At 38.5% G+C, this 19,866-nt stretch overlaps 1 protein-coding gene across 1 annotated transcript in view; it reads right to left on the reverse strand.

Annotated features, from left to right (window-relative positions):
• Positions 1-19,866, reverse strand: part of plx (PTB_TBC1D1_like and TBC domain-containing protein plx) — a gene marked incomplete in the record, with an annotated part of 401,111 nt that overhangs the window by 98,148 nt on the left and 283,097 nt on the right. Inside the window, 1 exon segment of the mRNA XM_070085876.1 lies at positions 6,499-6,591. Within this exon segment, the coding sequence (XP_069941977.1) occupies positions 6,499-6,591 (93 nt within the window).

A 19,866-nucleotide genomic window follows, 5' to 3' on the forward strand; every position in this document is an offset into this window, starting at 1 on the left:
CACTGTTGTCATCAATTCACCCTAATGAAATGGCAGACAGTGGCAGGCAGCATAGAGAGAGAAATGAACCCATTCTAAAACCTGCAGCTGTGATTGATTACACCTTCAACATGCGTTCAGTGGACAAATGTGACATGCAGATTGGGTTTGCTGATTGTGTTCGCAAGAGTTATAAGTGGTACATCAAACTGTTTTTCCATCTTCTGGACATTTCCATGTTCAATGCTTATAATATGTATAAGATGAGCACCAGAAACAAACCACAGTACGGCGAATTCTGTTTGTCTGTCATCAGACAAATAGTATTCAAGTACCAAGGAACAGCACCTGCAATTGATCGCCCACCAAATTATGAACAACTACCTGCTCGTCTGAAGCATGGTGATCACTTCCTGGTAAAACTGCCTGCTACTGCTTTGAAGAAAAAGGCTCAGAAGAGGTGTTACGTCTGTGCACATACAAAAAAACGCACACAACAACGCAGAGACACTCGTTTTATGTGTGAGGAGTGCAAAACTCCACTGTGCATGACACCATGTTTCAAAGAGTTCCACAGGCTTCAGAACTTCTAGAAACATTCCCTGTGACTGTATATGTGTATATAAAATATAGAAAAATAGTAATAAACAACATTTCATATCGTTTGTGTAAATATTTTCTGTAAACAAAATAATGACAACAGTGTTTATGCCCTTATTGTGTAGTATTGTAAAAGAAATAACTTACAAAATACTGATCATGTTGGCCTCAGAGGCCATAAAAGTTACTCAGAAAAAGAAAAATTGAAAAATAATTGAAAATAGTACATAAAAAAGTAAATAGAAAAATACCGGGTGACGGCAGTCGGCGATGTTACCATATGTTGTTCAATTTTGGCAAATTTCACGCCTCCATATCTCGGTAAGTATTGACGTTAAAATTTTTTTGTTTAGCCTATAATGTTTAGAAAAAACAACTCTATTTTTTCATGAGAAAAAATAATTTTTTTTTTTTTTGAAATTTGGCCGACCCTGAGAACAAGTTTCGGAGAGGGCCTGTCGACCCTCAAAGGGTTAAAAAACAATGAAAAGTAAAATACACACCCAGTACGCTCATTATTTACCTCAAAATATTTGTAGTCTTAATGTAGGGCAAAAGGTGAGTAGTATTTACTGTAAGAAGTTAGGTGTGGAAGCCTTCCTGGCCACCCCCACCCACAAATAATATACTACGATGATGCTTAACCCTTTGACTGTCGCAACCCCAAATCCTAAAGTGTCTCCTGGTGTCGCAAAATATTTGGAGAGGGAAAAAAAAAAAAAAAAAAAATCTTGCGAAATGATAGAGAATATTTTCTCAATGATAATGATACAAAAAGTACGAAATTTTTATGGAAAACTTACGGAATTACGTTCTTGCAAAGTTAGCGACCTTGGCTACATTTACACATCGGCGATTTTGCTCACTTTGAGCCCTATTTATGGCCAATTCCACTGATCCAGTTGACGAAACTCACAGCTATTTCTTTAGAACTCCATTTGTTCTATCGATTCAGTCCAAGAAACCGCCCATTTACCAATTTCAACTACCCAATAACGTGGTCAGAAATTGGCAATTTGGCCAATTTCATGCAAATTAAAAATATGTCAATTTAAAAACAGGGTCCAGAATGAACAGTGCAGACATTCCTGGCACTAAAGTAACATTTTTTCTGTTCATCAGTCACATCTCCAGGCCTCTGTTATAAAACTCTTGCTTTCTACTTTGAATTTTTATTCACACTCAAAACAGAAGATTTACTGTTATGCAGACTACTGCAATATTGTAATAATTGTATAAATAACATCAACCCATTCGTGACTGCATATTAGAATGGCTAGCTGGACATTTATTGGACAATGACGTCATTTGTTTACTACTGAACATCGGCAAAAATCAAACATTTCTGCCACTTTGAGCCCCATTTCAAGATCCTTTTCATAGTAAAACCAATCAAAATCACTTCTATTTCTATAATATGTTTTCCATTCTATCAAATGAGACAAAGAAAACATGAATACAACCATAAATACCGTATGAAAATACACCTCAGAGTTGGCGTTTTAATCCAAAAACATGGTTGGAGTTTTTTTTCCTCATTATGCACTGTGTGCTGCAGGATTTTTTTTTATACTGTGCACATTGACCACACAGACCCACTGTCTCACATGTGGGCCTACCAGCTTTTTCCTGCTTGATTTGAAGCCTCTAGAATTTTTAAGTATATATATGTCATACACATTGGCTCATAAGACATATATATATATATATATTTTTTTTTTTTTTTCAACAAGTCGGCCGTCTCCCACCGAGGCAGGGTGACCCAAAAAAGAAAGAAAATCCCCAAAAAGAAAATACTTTCATCATCATTCAACACTTTCACCACACTCGCACATTATCACTGTTTTTGCAGAGGTGCTCAGAATACAACAGTCCAGAAGCATACACATATAAAGATACACAACATATCCCTCCAAACTGCCAATATCCCAAACCCCTCCTTTAAAGTGCAGGCATTGTACTTCCCATTTCCAGGACTCAAGTCCGACTATATGAAAATAATATATATATATATATATATATATATATATATATATATATATATATATATATATATATATATATATATATATATATATATATATATATATATATACAGTGGACCCCCGGTTAACGATTTTAATCTGTGCAAGAGGGCTCATCGTTATGCGAAATAATCGTTATGCGAATGAATTTTCCCCATAAGAAATAATGGAAATAAAATTAATCCGTGCAAGACGCCCAAAAGTATGAAAAAAATTTTTTTTTACCACATGAAATGTTAATTTTAATACACACAAACTGAAAAAGGCATGCACAATTACATGACACTTACTTTTATTGAAGATCTGGTGATGATTGATGGGATGGGAGGAGGGGAGAGCATTATCTTCTTACTGTTTAGAAGGGGAATCCCCTTCCATTAGGACTTGAGGTAGCAAGTCCTTTTCTGGGGTTACTTCCCTTCTTTTTTTAATGCCACTAGGACCAGCTTGAGAGTCACTGGACCTCTGTCGCACAACAAATCTGTCCATAGAGCTCTGTACCTCCCGTTCCTTCAAGACTTTCCTAAAATGGGCCATAACATTGTCATTGAAATAGTCACAAGCACGGCTTGCAACAGCTGTGTCAGGGTGATTTTCATCTATAAAGGTTTGCAGTTCAACCCACTCTGCACACATTTCCTTAATCTTTGAAGTAGGCACAATGGATTCCACAACTGGCATAGGCTTCTCAGGGTTAGCCCCAAACCCTTCAAAATCTTTCTTAATTTCCATACTAATTCTCACCCTTTTTACCACAGGGTTGGCACTAGAAGCTTTCTTGGGGCCCATGGTCACTTATTTTCCAGAAACAGCACCGAAAATACTGTAATAATACGAAATATTCCGAGTGTATGCTTGGATGTTACCGCGGAGGCTGGCTGGTAAACAATGGGACGGAGCGGCACATGTGAGGCTGGCTGAGGGCACATTGGACGCGTCTCGGACGAAAATCGGTATGCGGGTTTTTAATCGGTATGCGCGGCAAAAATTTTGCGATAAAAGTAATCGTTATGCGGAAAAATCGCTATGCGATGCCATCGTTATGCGGGGGTCCACTGTATATATATATATATATATATATATATATATATATATATAGATATATATATATATATATATATATATATGTCGTGCCGAATATGTAAAACTGGTCAATTAGCAAGAACTCATATAAAATTAAGTCTTTTCTAAAATTTTCTCTTATACGTTTAGAGATATATTTTTTTCATTAATGTTAATGTAAAAAAAATTTAATTTTGCACCAAAAGAATCTTAGAAAACTTACATAACCTTATTATAACAAGAGCAGTTTATTTTAGCCTAACCCAACTAAATATATTTTGGATTTGTTTACAATAATTTAATATTAAACAAACAGTGAAATATATTTTTTTCGTTAGGTTCAGAATGATTTTGGCGACATTACTGCATACACAAATTTTCACTTGTTCTATATGGCAAGATGAGCTTTGCTATTTAAGCCAAGATCGCAAGTTCTGCCTATTCAGCACGACATATATATATATATATATATATATATATATATATATATATATATATATATATATATATATTTTATCAACAAGTCGGCCGTCTCCCACCGAGGCAGGGTGACCCAAAAAGAAAGAAAATCCCCAAAAAGAAAATACTTTCATCATCATTCAACACTTTCACCTCACTCACACATAATCACTGTTTTTGCAGAGGTGCTCAGAACACAACAGTTTAGAAGCATATATGTATAAAGATACACAACATATCCCTCCAAACTGCTAATATCCCAAAACCCCTCCTTTAGAGTGCAGGCATTGTACTTCCCATTTCCAGGACTCAAGTCCGGCTATATAAAAATAGCCGGTTTCCCTGATTCCCTTCACTAAATATTACCCTGCTCATACTCCAACAGATCGTCAAGTCCCAAATACCATTCGTCTCCATTCACTCCTATCGAACACGCTCATGCATGCCTGCTGGAAGTCCAAGCCCCTCGCCCACAAAACCTCCCTTACCCCTTCCTTCCAACCTTTTCGAGGACGACCCCTACCCTGCCTTCCTTCTCCTACAGATTTAAATGCTATCCATGTCATTCTACTTCGATCCATTCTCTCTAAATGACCAAACCACCTCAACAACCCCTCTTCAACCCTCTGACTAATACTTTTATTAACTCCAGACCTTCTCCTATATAACCGACATATATAAATGACTGAAACAGTCAAAGGGTTAAAGCTCCATAGAGTGATAAAATGCATATACAGTACACTCATTACTTACCTTAAAATATTTGTAGTCTTAATGTAGGGTGAAAGGTGAAAAGTATTTATTTGTAGAAAGTTGTGTGGTAGATAGGGTAGCATAGGGAAGCCTGCCTAGCCATCCCACCCATGTAAACGAACAGACATTGCGTCTGGTTATGGTTCATAAACATTCATACAAACACCTTACATTGTTTACAAGTTGTCTTCACAGTAGTACAGTAGAATAAATAAAGACCAACACTTCCATTCTCATGTAATTTTTAGAAGGAATGATGCTCTGACAAATTATTATTATTATTATTATTACAAATTATTATGTTATTATTACAAGTTATTATTATTATAATCATAATAAAAAAGAAGCACTAAATCCACAAGGGTCGTGAACTGCTATATATAGAGTGAAGGCATATGAAAGGAATATTTATCTACAGTTATCCCCCAGTGTTTGACTAGAGAAAACCTAATTCTTCTGACACTCCTACAAAATCGCTCTGTAAACAAATCTCAGATTTATGTCAATTTTTATTCTGTGGGTGCATGTATAATGTTTATATGCTACGTAACGTGTTTCCTATATAATTTTGAAGAAAATATCGTAGATGGATTAATGAAAATGTCTATATTAACATAAAATAAGACATTTAATGTGCCCAAGAGAGATTATTATGTAGTATTACTATGGCGTCATGAGTAGAGAGACTCGTAGTAATTTTAATGTGTACCTGCATGCCAGCACAGTATATAAGTATACATGTATTTAGGAACAGGTACACATAAGCATTATTATCAGAGTACATATAAAATACGCAATAACTTTAAAACACTTGAAATTTTGGAATGTTTCCAGACATAATAGCTGTGCTCACGGACAATGTAAACAAACCAGGTGGGGCTCTCTGTATCTGAAAGACCGCTTGCCGTATAGTAAATTTTGGCCATAATTTGAAATCACCGTATTAGAGGAATGCTGTAAGGTGAAACGCCATAAAGCGGGGCCCTACTGTACTGTATTGTCACCTACAACCTCTTTCCATAAAAACTGCAACTGACCATCTTAATGCATCTGAGTAATACTTAATTTTCAAAATAGTATCTGAAGATTTAATTATTTTCATCTATCAATTAAACTGAACATTACCAAGAATTTGTACAACAAAATCTGAATTTAAATTTTATGTCAACAAGTGAAAACAGATGAAAATCATGTTGGCAAATAATGGAGAGGGAAGTCAGTCAATACTGGGTGGAAAAGTGAAAGACAGTTCCCTACTAGAACCTAGAGTTGAGTGAAAGCATAAATGTGTACCAGTTGTGTTCAGAGTAGGCCACTAAGGCCTCGCTGCAAAAACTGCTTTTTAAAATTACAGTACATACAGTTATCATCAAAACTTTGACATCTTAAGAGTATGTCATCATACTTATTTCTGCCACTATTATATGTTCATCACATAGTTACTATCCTTACATAGTAATATATTTTGCCTCCTCATGCCACGATGAATATCATACTATACAGTTTATGACTTGTTTCTCTTTCACTGCAAAAATAGCCTAAATAATAAAGTGCAAAGAATCAAGTGTGTTAGACAGTGGAAGAGTAAATACAAATTTCTTGCAGTTCCTATAAGACCAACCTGAAGACCAATAAGATCTGGTCGATACTGACGTCGACATCCCATCACATACATCATGTGCTTCAGCAGTTTATAAGCAGCTTCTTCTTCAACCTTCAAAATGGGACACATTTAAATTATCATAAATAATTATTATTATGACTATCATAAAGCAATCAAAGAAGGACCTACGTATGTACTTCAGCCTATCATACAATAACAATAATTACATGAAATAATTGAAAAGTTCCACTTCTCCCATCCTTATTTGACTCCCACACCAATGTTTACGGATGGTGATCATAAAATCTTGAAAAACTCATTTTCCATGAATACAGTGTTTGAACATTTGTACACTGTGAATAAATGTGAAAGTCTGTATGCTGTTAGGAGTGATTCAATATTAGATTATTAATTATTACGTTTGCAGCTCAAATAAATGCAAGTAATATGTATATGTATGCACTGATATTCAAGAACATCATTACGGTATACAATGTTTAAATGTTTACCTTGGGAACACAGAACTTCACCCTTAAGCAGTCTGAATGTATATATACGTTCATTTGCACAGCACCCCGAATATTTTTTTTGGGGGAAAAAAAAAAATTATACAAAAAAATGAGCACATTTTTAAAAGTGTTTTAGAATAAAAAAAAATTCAGGTCAGTACTTACAGAGATAAGAGGCTGAGAAGTTGGCACTGGATGCTCACGTGACGGCAACACTGAGTCCTGCCACTTGCAGAAGTGTTGCCGATATACCTTTTTTTCTATTTTTTCGTATTATTTTATATAATTTTTATGTTCTGATTATTACAATTTAAAGTAGTTCCTGTCACTTCATAACCATTCTGTGTTCTGGCACTAGTATTAGGTACTGAAATTATACTCAAATTGTCACAAACACATTGACAGGTGAACATTTACACTTGCCTTGGCCATTTACTATTGTCTTGGAATATATATGAAGTATTTATATGTCCCAGCAATGTTTTGGATATGTGGAAGTAAACAATAATAATAATAATAATAATAATAATAATAATAATAATTTTTTTTTTTTCAACAAGTCGGCCGTCTCCCACCGAGGCAGGGTGACCCAAAACAAAAAGAAAATCTCCAAAAAGAAAATACTTTCATCATCATTCAACACTTTCACCACACTCGCACATTATCACTGTTTTTGCAGAGGTGCTCAGAATACAACAGTTTAGAAGCATACACATATAAAGATACACAACATATCCCTCCAAACTGCCAATATCCCAAACCCCTCCTTTAAAGTGCAGGCATTGTACTTCCCATTTCTAGGACTCAAGTCTGACTATATGAAAATAACCAGTTTCCCTGAATCCCTTCACTAAATATTACCCTGCTTACACTCCAACAGATCGTCAGCTCCCAAGTACCATTCGTCTCCATTCACTCCTATCTAACACGCTCACGCACGCTTGCTGGAAGTCCAAGCCCCTTGCCCACAAAACCTCCTTTACCCCCTCTCTCCAACCCTTTCGAGGACGACCCCTACCCCGCCTTCCTTCCCCTATAGATTTATATGCTTTCCATGTCATTCTACTTTGATCCATTCTCTCTAAATGACCAAACCACCTCAACAACCCCTCTTCTGCCCTCTAATACTTTTATTAACTCCACACCTTTTCCTAATTTCCACACTCCGAATTTTCTGCATAATATTTACACCACACATTGCCCTTAAACAGGACATCTCCACTGCCTCCAACCATCTCCTCGCTGCTGCATTTACCACCCAAGCTTCACACCCATATAAGAGTGTTGGTACTACTATACTTTCATGCATTCCCTTCTTTGCCTCCATAGATAACGTTTTTTGACTCCACACATACCTCAACGCACCACTCACCTTTTTTCCCTCATCAATTCTATGATTAACCTCATCCTTCATAAATCCATCCACCGACACGTCAACTCCCAAGTATCTGAAAACATTCACTTCTTCCATACTCCTCCTCCCCAATTTGATATCCAATTTTTCTTTATCTAAATCATTTGACACCCTCATCACCTTACTCTTTTCTATGTTCACTTTCAACTTTCTACCTTTACACACATTCCCAAACTCATCCACTAACCTTTGCAATTTTTCTTTAGAATCTCCCATAAGCACAGTATCATCAGCAAAAAGTAACTGTGTCAATTCCCATTTTGAATTTGATTCCCCAAAATTTAATCCCACCCCTCTCCCGAACACCCTAGCATTTACTTCCTTTACAACCCCATCTATAAATATATTAAACAACCATGGTGACATTACACATCCCTGTCTAAGGCCTACTTTTACTGGGAAGTAATCTCCTTCTCTTCTACACACCCTAACCTGAGCCTCACTATCCTCATAAAAACTCTTTACAGCATTTAATAACTTACCACCTATTCCATATACTTGCAACATCTGCCACATTGCTCCTCTATCCACTCTATCATATGCCTTTTCTAAATCCATAAATGCAATAAAAACTTCCCTACCTCTATCTGAATGCAGTGGACCCCCGCAAACCGTTGGCCTTACATAATGTTAAATCCGCATATCGATACATTTTATTGCTAAGATTTTGCCTCGCATACCGCTAAAAAACCCGCTCAACGCTGTTCGTCCGAGACGCGTCTAATGTGCGGCCTGAGCCAGCCTCACATGTTCCGCCGGTGGCATTGTTTACAAGCCAGCCTCCGCGGTAACATCCAAGCATACAATCATAACATTTCGTATTATTACAGTGTTTTTGGTGATTTTATCTGCAAAATAAGTGACCATGGGCCCCAAGAAAGCTTCTAGTGCCAACCCTGTGGTAAAAAGGGTGAGAAATATTATCGAAATACTGTGGTACCATGGTCAACTGCTGATGCTGCTGTACCACCGTCAGCTGCTGATGCTGCTGTACCACCGTCAGCTGCTGCTGCTGCTGTACCACCATCAGCTACTGCTGCTGCTGCTGTAGTACCGTCTGCTGCTGTTGCTGCTGTAGTACCGTCTGCTGCTGCTGTAGCATCGTCTGCTGCTGCTGCAGCATCGTCTGCTGCTGCTGTAGCACTGTCAGATGCTGCTGCTGCTGCACTGTCAGCTGCTGCTGCTGCTGTAGCACTGTCAGTTGCTGCTGCTGCTGTAGCACCGTCAGCTGCTGCTGCTGCTGCTGTACCACCATCAGCTGCTGCTGTTGTAGTACCGTCTGCTGCTGCTGTAGCATTGTCTGCTGCTGCTGTAGCACTGTCAGCTGCTGCTGCTGCTGTAGCACTGTCAGCTTCTGGTGCTGCTGTAGCACTGTCAGCTGCTGCTGCTGCTGTACCATCAGCTGCTGCTGCTGCAGTACCGTCTGCTGCTGCTGCTGCTGTAGTACCGTCTGCTGCTGCTGCTGCTGTAGTACCATCTGCTGCTGCTGTAGCATTGTCTGCTGCTGCTGTAGCACTGTCAGCTGCTGCTGCTGCTGCTGTAGCACTCTCAGCTGCTGCTGCTGCTGCTGCTGCTGTAGCACCGTTGTTGGTGTGGCTTATTGAGAATACCAAGAAACAATTAACCCCAGAGGGTTAGCCACCCAGGATAACCCAAAAAAGTGTGTCATCGAAGACTGTCTAACTTATTTCCATTGGGGTCCTTAATCTTGTCTCCCAGGATGCAACCCACACCAGTCGACTAACACCCAGGTGAACAGGGAAAAACGGCTGGAACTAGTGCTCATATTGGTGAATTTAAAGCCAGCAAAGGTTGGTTTGAGAGATTTAAGAATCGTGGTGGCATACACAGTGTGATAAGGCCTGTTCTGGAAGAAAATGCCAAACAGGACCTACAGTACTCAGGAGGAAAAGGCACTCCCAGGACACAATGTCTCATCAGTCATTGCTGCATCTTCAATAAAGGTAAGTGTCATTTATTCTTCATTTAGTAGAGAAGTACATGCACAATATATACTGTGCATGTACTACTCTACTATTGTGCATGTATCCTTCTCTTTGTGTGTAGGAAAATGTATATTTCATGTGGTAAAATTTTTTTTTTTCATACTTTTGGGTGTCTTGCATGGATTAGTTTGATTTCCATTATTTCTTATGGGGAAAATTCATTCGCATAACAATGAGCTCTCATGAATGGATTAATATCGTGATGCGGGGGTCCACTGTACTGTTCACATATATGCTTCAATGTAAACACTTGATCTACACATCCCCTACCCACTCTGAAACCTCCTTGCTCATCCGCAATCCTACATTCTGTCTTACCTCTAATTCTTTCAATTATAACCCTACCGTAAACTTTTCCTGGTATACTCAGTAAACTTATTCCTCTATAATTTTTACAGTCTCTTTTGTCCCCTTTCCCTTTATATAAAGGGAATACACATGCTCTTTGCCAATCCCTAGGTACCTTCCCCTCTTTCATACATTTATTAAACAAAAGTACCAACCACTCCAACACTATATCCCCCCCTGCTTTTAACATTTCTGTCATGATCCCATCAGTTCCAGCTGCTTTACCCCCTTTCATTTTACGTAATGCCTCACGTACCTCCCCCACACTTACATTCTGCTCTTCTTCACTCCTAAAAGATGGTATACCTCCCTAACTAGTGCATGAAATTACTGCCTCTGTTTCTTCCTTAACATTTAAAAGTTCCTCAAAATATTCTCGCCATCTACCTAATACCTCCATCTCCCCATCTACTAACTCCCCTACACTGTTTTTAACTGACAAATCCATACTTTCCCTAGGCTTTCTTAACTTGTTTAACTCACTCCAAATTTTTTTCTTATTTTCATTAAAATTTCTTGACAGTGCCTCTCCCACTCTATCATCTGCTCTCCTTTTGCACTCTCTCACCACTCTCTTTACCTTTCTTTTACTCTCCATATACTCTGCTTTTCTTATAACACTTCTGCTTTGTAAAAACCACTCATAAGCTACCTTTTTCTCTTTTATCACACCCTTTCCTTCATCATTCCACCAATCACTCCTCTTTCCTCCTGCCCCCACCCTCCTATAACCACAAACTTCTGCCCCACATTCTAATACTGCATTTTTAAAACTATTCCAACCCTCTTCAACCCCCCCACTACTCATCTTTGCACTAGCCCACCTTTCTGCCAATAGTCGCTTATATCTCACCCGAACTTCCTCCTCCCTTAGTTTATACACTTTCACCTCCCTCTTACTTGTTGTTGCCACCTTCCTCTTTTCCCATCAACCTCTTACTCTAACTGTAGCTACAACTAAATAATGATCCGATATATCAGTTGCCCCTCTATAAACATGTACATCCTGGAGCCTACCCATCAACCTTTCATCCACCAATACATAATCTAATAAACTACTTTCATTACGTGCTACATCATACCTTGTATATTTATTTATCCTCTTTTTCATAAAATATGTATTACTTATTACCAAATCTCTTTCTACACATAGCTCAATTAAAGGCTCCCCATTTACATTTACCCCTGGCACCCCAAATTTACCTACTACTCCCTCCATAACATTTTTAACCACTTTAGCATTGAAATCCCCATCCACCATTACTCTCACACTTGATTCAAAACTCCCCACGCATTCACTCAACATTTCCCAAAATCTCTCTCTCTCCTCTATACTTCTCTCTTCTCCAGGTGCATACACGCTCATTATAACCCACTTTTCACATCCAATCTTTATTTTACTCCACATAATCCTTGAATTAATACATTTATAGTCCCTCTTTTCCTGCCATAGCTTATCCTTCAACATTATTGCTACTCCTTCTTTAGCTCTAACTCTATTTGAAACCCCTGACCTAATCCCATTTATTCCTCTCCAATGAAACTCTCCCACCCCCTTCAGCTTTGTTTCACTTAAAGCCAGGACATCCAGCTTCTTCTCATTCATAACATCCACAATCATCTCTTTCTTATCATCTGCACAACATCCACACACATTCAGACTTCCCACTTTGACAATTTTCTTCTTATTCTTTTTAGTAATCTTTACAGGAAAAGGGGTTACTAGCCCATTGTTCAAGGCATTTTAGTTGACTTTTACAATAATAATAATAATAATGGAAAGATTGGCAGAGAGCATGCATAGTCCCTTTATATAAAGGGAAGGACAGGAGAGATTGTAAAAATTATAGAGTAATAAGTTTACTGAGTATACCAGGAAAAGTGTACGGTAGGGTTATAATTGAAAGAATTAGAGTTAAGACAGAACACAGGATTGCGGATGAGCAAGGAGGTTTCAGAGTGGGTAGGGGATGTGTAGATCAAGTGTTTACATTGAGGCATATATGTGAACAGTATTTAGTTTTTATTGCATTTATGGATTTAGAAAAGGCATATGATAGAGTGGATAGGGGTGCAATGTGGCAGATGTTGCAAGTATATTGAATAGGTTGAACTAAATGCTGTAAAGAATTTTTATGAGGATAGTGAGGCTCAGGTTAGGGTGTGTAGAAGAGAGGGAGACTACTTCCCAGTAAAAGTAGGTCTTAGACAGGGATGTGTAATGTCACCATGGTTGTTTAATATATTTATAGATGGGGTTGTAAAGGAAGTAAATGCTAGGGTGTTTGGGAGAGGGGTGGGATTGAATTATGGGGAATCAAATACAAAATGGGAATTGACACAGTTGCTTTTTGCTGATGATACTGTGCTCATGGGAGATTCTAAAGAAAAATTACAAAGGTTAGTGGATGAGTTTGGGAGTGTGTGTAAAGGTAGAAAGTTGAAAGTGAACATAGAAAAGAGTAAGGTGATGAGGGTATCAAATAATTTAGAAAAAGAAAAATTGGATATCAAATTGGGGAGGAGGAGTATGGAAGAAGTGAATGTTTTCAGATACTTGGGAGCTGATGTGTCGGTGGATGAATTTATGAAGGAGGAGTTTAATCATAGAATTGATGAGGGAAAAAAGGTGTGTGGTGTGCTGAGGTATATTTGGAGCCAAAAAACGTTATCTATGGAGGCAAAGAAGGGAATGTATGAAAGTATAGTAGTACCAACACTCTTATATGGGTGTGAAGCTTGGGTTGTGAATGCAGCAGCGAGGAGGCGGGTGGAGGCAGTAGAGAAGTCCTGTCTAAGGGCAGTGTGTGGTGTAAATATTATGCAAAAAATTTTGGAGTGTGGAAATTAGGAGAAGGTGTGGAGCTAATAAAAGTATTAGAGGGCTGTAGAGGGGTTGTTGAGGTGGTTTGGTCATTTAGAGAGAATGGATCAAAGTAGAATGACATGGTGAGCATATAAATCTGTAGGGGAAGGAAGGCGGGGTAGGGGTCGTCCTCGAAAAGGTTGGAGGGAGGGGGTAAAGGAGGTTTTGTGGGCGAGGGGCTTGGACTTCCGGCAAGTGTGCGTGAGCGTGTTAGATAGGAGTAAATGGAGACGAATGGTATTTGGGACTTGACGATCTGTTGGAGTGTGCGCAGGGTAATATTTAGTGAAGGGATTCAGGGAAACCGGTTATTTTTATATAGCCAGACTTGAGTCCTGGAAATGAGAAGTACAATGCCTGCACTCTAAAGGAGGAGTTCGGGATATTGGCAATTTGGAGGGATATGTTGTGTATCTTTATATTCTTCTAAGCTGTTGTGTTCTGAGCACCTCTGCAAAAACAGTGATTATGTGTGAGTGAGGTGAAAGTGTCGAATGATGATGAAAGTATTTTCTTTTTGGGTGGGAGACGGCTGACTTGTTAAAAAAAAAAACAATAATAATGGCGGCGGCGGTGGCAGCACCAGGCTTTTTTTTTATGCTTCAAGAAAACTCATTACTATTAGTACTAGTACAATACTAGTAGTACTAGTACTAGTAGTAGTACTAGTACTAGTAGTAGTACTAGTAGTAGTACTAGTAGTACTAGCAGTAGTACTAGTAGTAGTAGTACTAGCAGTAGTAGTACTAGCAGTAGTAGTACTAGCAGTAGTAGTAGTAGTGCTAGTAGTAGTAGTGCTAGTAGTAGTAGTGCTAGTAGTAGTAGTACTAGTAGTAGTAGTACTAGTAGTAGTACTAGTACTAGTAGCAGTAGTACTAGTAGTAGTACTAGTACTAGTAATGAGTTTTCTTGAAGCATGAAAAAAAAAAGCCTCAGTCCACCCCTGACAGTGATGTGATGAGATAACAATATATAAGCGCTGGCATTTGATGAGCATATGCAAGGGTGCGGTGATAAGACTTGATAAGAAAAGATTAGATATGACATTTGATGAGCATCGGCCCTCACTTTGTTTTCAGTGGTATACAAACATGTCTATCTGTCTGCCTGTCAATCTCCCTGTCTATCTGTCTAACCATCTGGCTCTCTGTCTCAGAGAGAGCCACAAGACTGCATCATCACGTTTACTCGTATCTTCAAGCAGAGTATAGCACTTTGTCTGGATTTTTTGGGTTATCCTAGGCAATTTACACTATGCATACTTGTATTTATGTGTACCTGTGAGACAGAGACAAAGACAGAGACAGATACACAGAGATAGACAGAGACAAAGATAGACAGAGATAGAAACAGAGAGACAGACAGACACAGACAAACAAACAGAGCCAAACCGCCAGCAGCCGGCCAGCCACGCAGCTGGCCAGCCAGGTGGCCGGCCGGCCAGCCAGGTAGCCTGCTGAACAAGTATTACGTTCCAGAATTGTTTCTCTTTACTTAGGGCATAGGTTATAAGACATTCTGAAAGGGTGTTGCACAAATGGTGCACATGGGTTATTATTGAGGTTTTTTGATATTTCCTCAACCACTTATGGCCACATCCACCTCAAAGCCATTAAACTTGGGGTCAACATCACTTTCCTCTTAAAATGGTAAAGTTAAAACTACATGAAATCAGTGAATCCCAGATGTTCGCCCCGATGTTTGCTCTAGCTGGCGCCCATTTGAACTGGTGCTCCCACAAGGTAATAAGTTTTCCCAGATTTTTTAATACAGTGCACATCGAGTGTTATGACCCATTCTATGCTTACAGGCATCTCAGGCCAATCATGCCATATTTGAAGGCAGGAAAAATAAAACACTTATATACGTTTGGGGCACTAGCGGTAAGAACGTATATACAGTGGTCTCTCAATAATCGTCTGGCCTGAAAGTCGTCCATTTCGGAAATAGTCCTCTTATTTCGACTAAACACTGGCTCGCAAATGGTCCGTTAACTCGCTAATAGTCCTTCGTCCGGGACGCGTACTCATGCTCTGAACTGCCTGGGCCTTCCCTTCCCAGCCAGTGTGCCATTGTTTACGAGTGAGCGACGGTCCCCTCACTTGCTCCAACAAAATATTTCATAATATTTCATTGATTTTAGTGCTTGCAAGTGCTAAATAAGCTACCATGGCTCCAAAGAAAGCTCCTAGTGCCAAGCCTTTGGTAAAGAAGGTGAGAAATACAATTGAATTTAAGAAAAACGTAATTGAACAATATGATAGTGGAGTACGTGTGGCCGAACTGGCCAGGATGTATAACAAATCCTGTACAACCATATCTTCCATCATAGCCAAGAAAAAGGAAATCAAGGACACTGTTGTTGCAAAGGGGATAAATATGCTGACAAAAATGAGATCACCAGTAGTCTAAGATGTTGAGAAGTTATTATTGGTGTGGATAAACGAGAAACAATTAGTCGCTTATTTGTGAAAAGGCTAGGCAGTTGCATGACGATTTGGTAAAGAAATTGCCTGCAACTAGTGGTGATGTGAGTGAATTTAGGGCCAGCAAAGACTGGTTTGAGAGATTTAAGAAGCGTACTGGCATACACAGTGTGGTAAGGCATGGTGAGGCTGCCAGTTCTGACAACAAAGCGGCTGAAAAATATGTGCAGGAATTCAAGGAGTACATAGAGACTGAAGGACTGAAACCTGAACAAGTGTACAATTTTGACAAAACAGGCCTCTTTTGGAAGAAAATGCCAAAGAGGACCTACATTACTCAGGAAGAAAAGGCACTGCCAGGACACAAGCCTATGAAAGACAGGCTGACGCAAATGTTCTGTGCTAATGCTAGTGGGGATTTCAAATTGAAGCCATTACTAGTGCACCATTCTGAAAATCCCAGAGTGTTCAAGAAAAACAATGTTATGAAGAGTAAATTGTGTGTGTTTTGGAGATCTAATAGTAAGGCATGGGTCACAAGGGACATTTTCGTCGAGTGGTTCAATGAAGTGTTTGGCCCTAGCGTGAAGAATTATCTCCTGGAAAAGAAATTGGATCTCAAGTGCCTCCTAGTAATGGACAATGCACCTGCTCATCCTCCAAACTTGGATGACCTAATTCTGAAGGAGTTTGGGTTCATCATAGTGAAGTTCTTGCCCCTGAATATCACTCCTCTCCTCCAGCCCATGGACCAGCAAGTCATTTCAAACTTTAAAAAACTCTACACCAAGGCAATGTTTGAAAGGTGCTTTAATGTGACCTCAGACACTCACTTGACCCTAAGAGATTTTTGGAAAGAACACTTAAGTAATTCTCCATTGCATAAGTCTTATAGGTAAGGCTTGGGAGGGAGTGACTACCAGGACTTTGAACTCTGCTTGTGGCAAGATTGTGTCCACAAGAGGGATTTTGAAGGGTTTGAGGCAGCCCATGATGAGCCTATGTCAGTTGTGAACTCTATTGTCGCACTGGGGAGTTCCATGGGGTTGGATGTGAGTTTGGAGGATGTGGAAGAGTTGGTGGAGGACCACAACAAAGAGCTAACCACTGAGGAGCTGCAAGAGCTTCAGCAGGAACAGCAACAGATGGCAGCTCAGAATCTTGCTGCAGAGGAGGAGGAAGAGAGATGGAAGAAGGTGCCTTCTTCAGAAATTAAGGAGATTTTTGAAATGTGGGGTAGGATGGAAAGATTTATGGAGAAACATCACCCAGAGAAGGATGTTGCAAGCCATATCGGCAACTTGTACAGTGACAGAGTCTTGGCCCATTTTAGGGAAGTTTTAAAGAGACGCCAGAAACAGAGCTCTCTGGACAGTTTTTTTGCGAGACAGGACTCCAGCGACTCTCAACGTGGTCCTAGTGGCATTAAGAAACAGAGAAGAGAAGTAACCCCAGAAAAGCAATTGGTACCTGAGGTGTTGATGGAAGGGGATTCCCCTTCCAAACAGTAAATAATCCAATCTGTCTCCTTCTCCAGTCTTCCATACACAAAGAAGAATCGCCAATAAAGGTAAGTGTTATTCTGTTAATGTTTAATTCATCATGTGCCACTGTACTGTTTATGTACTACAACTACATTTCATGTAAAAAAAATTTTTGTTTTAATACTTCTGGGTGTCAGGAACAGATTAATTGGATTTACATTATTTCTTATGGGGAAAATTGATTCAAAAATCATCTGTTTCGATAATAGTCCCACTTCCAGGAACGGATTATGGACGATTATTGAGGGACCACTGTATACGTTTGGACTGTTTACGGGTTCAACCGTCCAAACGTAGATCTACGTTTGTACCACTAGTGCTCCAAATGTAGATTTACGTTTTATTTTTCCTGCCAAGCTAGACAGACATACATGTTTGTGTGTTTATTTATTTATTTTTTATTTGGATATGATACATAGTTGTACAAAGAAATATAGTGATTGGGTGTACATGCCAAAAGCCCCTTGTATGCAGAGCATTATAGGCAGGCTTAAAATTAATTTAAGATTAACTAAGTAATGATATATTCAGTGGTAAAAATTACAGTAAACAAATTACAACATGAAGTACAAATAAATATTTCAAATAAGAAGCATTAAGGTTGTACAAATTTGTAGCATAACAATGTATAATATAATCGAATAAGATCAAGTAAAATCAATGATTTGTAGTGCAGAAACAGGTCATATGGTCATTAGATGAGTTACTGTGCATTTAAGAGAATGGAGTATTCTATTAGGTAATGTAATTAAAAAAAAAAACAGTTTGACAGGGTCACAGGTTATACATTTATGAGATTCAGTTTTTCAGAATTTATTTAGTTGTGGTTGAATAAGTGGCTTTTAAGAAGAGTCTTGAATTTAGAAACAGACAGTATTTCTTTTATATAAAACCAGGGTTCCCTGCAGCAGTGCACTACCATCATGTCACTGCACTGCTTAACTTGTCAGCAGTTTAGTGACACTCGTCATAAAACACCATGTTTCAAGAAGTTTCATATACATGTATACTCCAGCATGTCTAAAACATTGCTGAGACCTATAAATACTTTGTATATATTTCTAGACAAAGTACATGACTAAGGCCGGTGAAAATGTTTACCTGTTGGTGTGACTGACTATCTGAGTACTATTTCAGTACCTAATATTAGTGTCAGAATAAAGACTGGCTATTAAATTACAAGAATTATTATAAATTGTAATTATCAGAACATAAAAATAATATAAATTAAAATAAAAACAACAAATAAAGGTATATCAGCAACACTTCTGCAAGCGGCCGGACTCGATGTTGCCATCAGGTGAGCATCCAGTGCCAACTTCGTGGTCTTATATCTCGGTAAGTACTCATCTTAAAAATTTTTTTTTTGGGTCTTATAACACAAAGAAAATTGTCCTCTTTAAATAATATTTTTTTTTTTTCAAAATATTTGGAAAATTTAAGGGTTAAAGGAAGTGAAGAACTTATGGGAAAGATAGGGTTACGTTCCTGGGACCCCCCTCCCCCCAAAAAAACCAAACAACTTTTTTCTTTAGGTCTCCAAATCCTACGAAAATAGAAAGATAATGTAATTATTGTTCACTGTCGTTATGTATTTTGTTTTTCTATTGCTTAAGGCTACAAATGCAACAGAAATGATATTTTTTTACCTTGAATTATGGTTACTAGTGTTTGCTAATGATTGTGAAAAGAGTGGAGAGGTATGTTGTGACCCTACTAGGCTGAGGTGGATGGCAGTAAAGTTAGTAAATCAGCAGGTTAGTCAAGTCAGTCAGTCAGTCAAGTCTGGCTTTTTCTGGGTTGCCCTAGATAATTTACACTATGTATGACAACTGTCCTTACATATAACTATGCCTGAATAAACTTAGTCCTTGATTCTATTCTGTCATTCAAGTAGTTACATTTGCTTGGTATATATTTCTTGAAGGACAGGCATTCCTTGAATAGAATCAAAGACTAAGTAAGATTATTTAGGAACCAGTACACACAAGGACAGTTATCATACATAGTGTAAATTACAGTGGACCCCCGAATTTCGTGATTAATCCGTTCCAGAGAGTCTGCCGAAAGTCAGAATTCATGAATGTTGAAACAATTTTTCCCATAAGAAATACAGTGGAACCTCGGCTTACGAACGTCCCACCATACAAATTTTTCAGGATACAGTCGTTCGGTCGATTTTTGCTTCAGGATACGAACGAAATTTCAGGATGCGAACTTCCCCCTCAAGGGAGGTTCCTTATAAAAATAAATAAATAAAATATATACACCTA

This window comes from Cherax quadricarinatus, chromosome 17 (assembly GCF_038502225.1).
Source record: "Cherax quadricarinatus isolate ZL_2023a chromosome 17, ASM3850222v1, whole genome shotgun sequence".
Classification (NCBI taxonomy): domain Eukaryota; kingdom Metazoa; phylum Arthropoda; class Malacostraca; order Decapoda; family Parastacidae; genus Cherax; species Cherax quadricarinatus.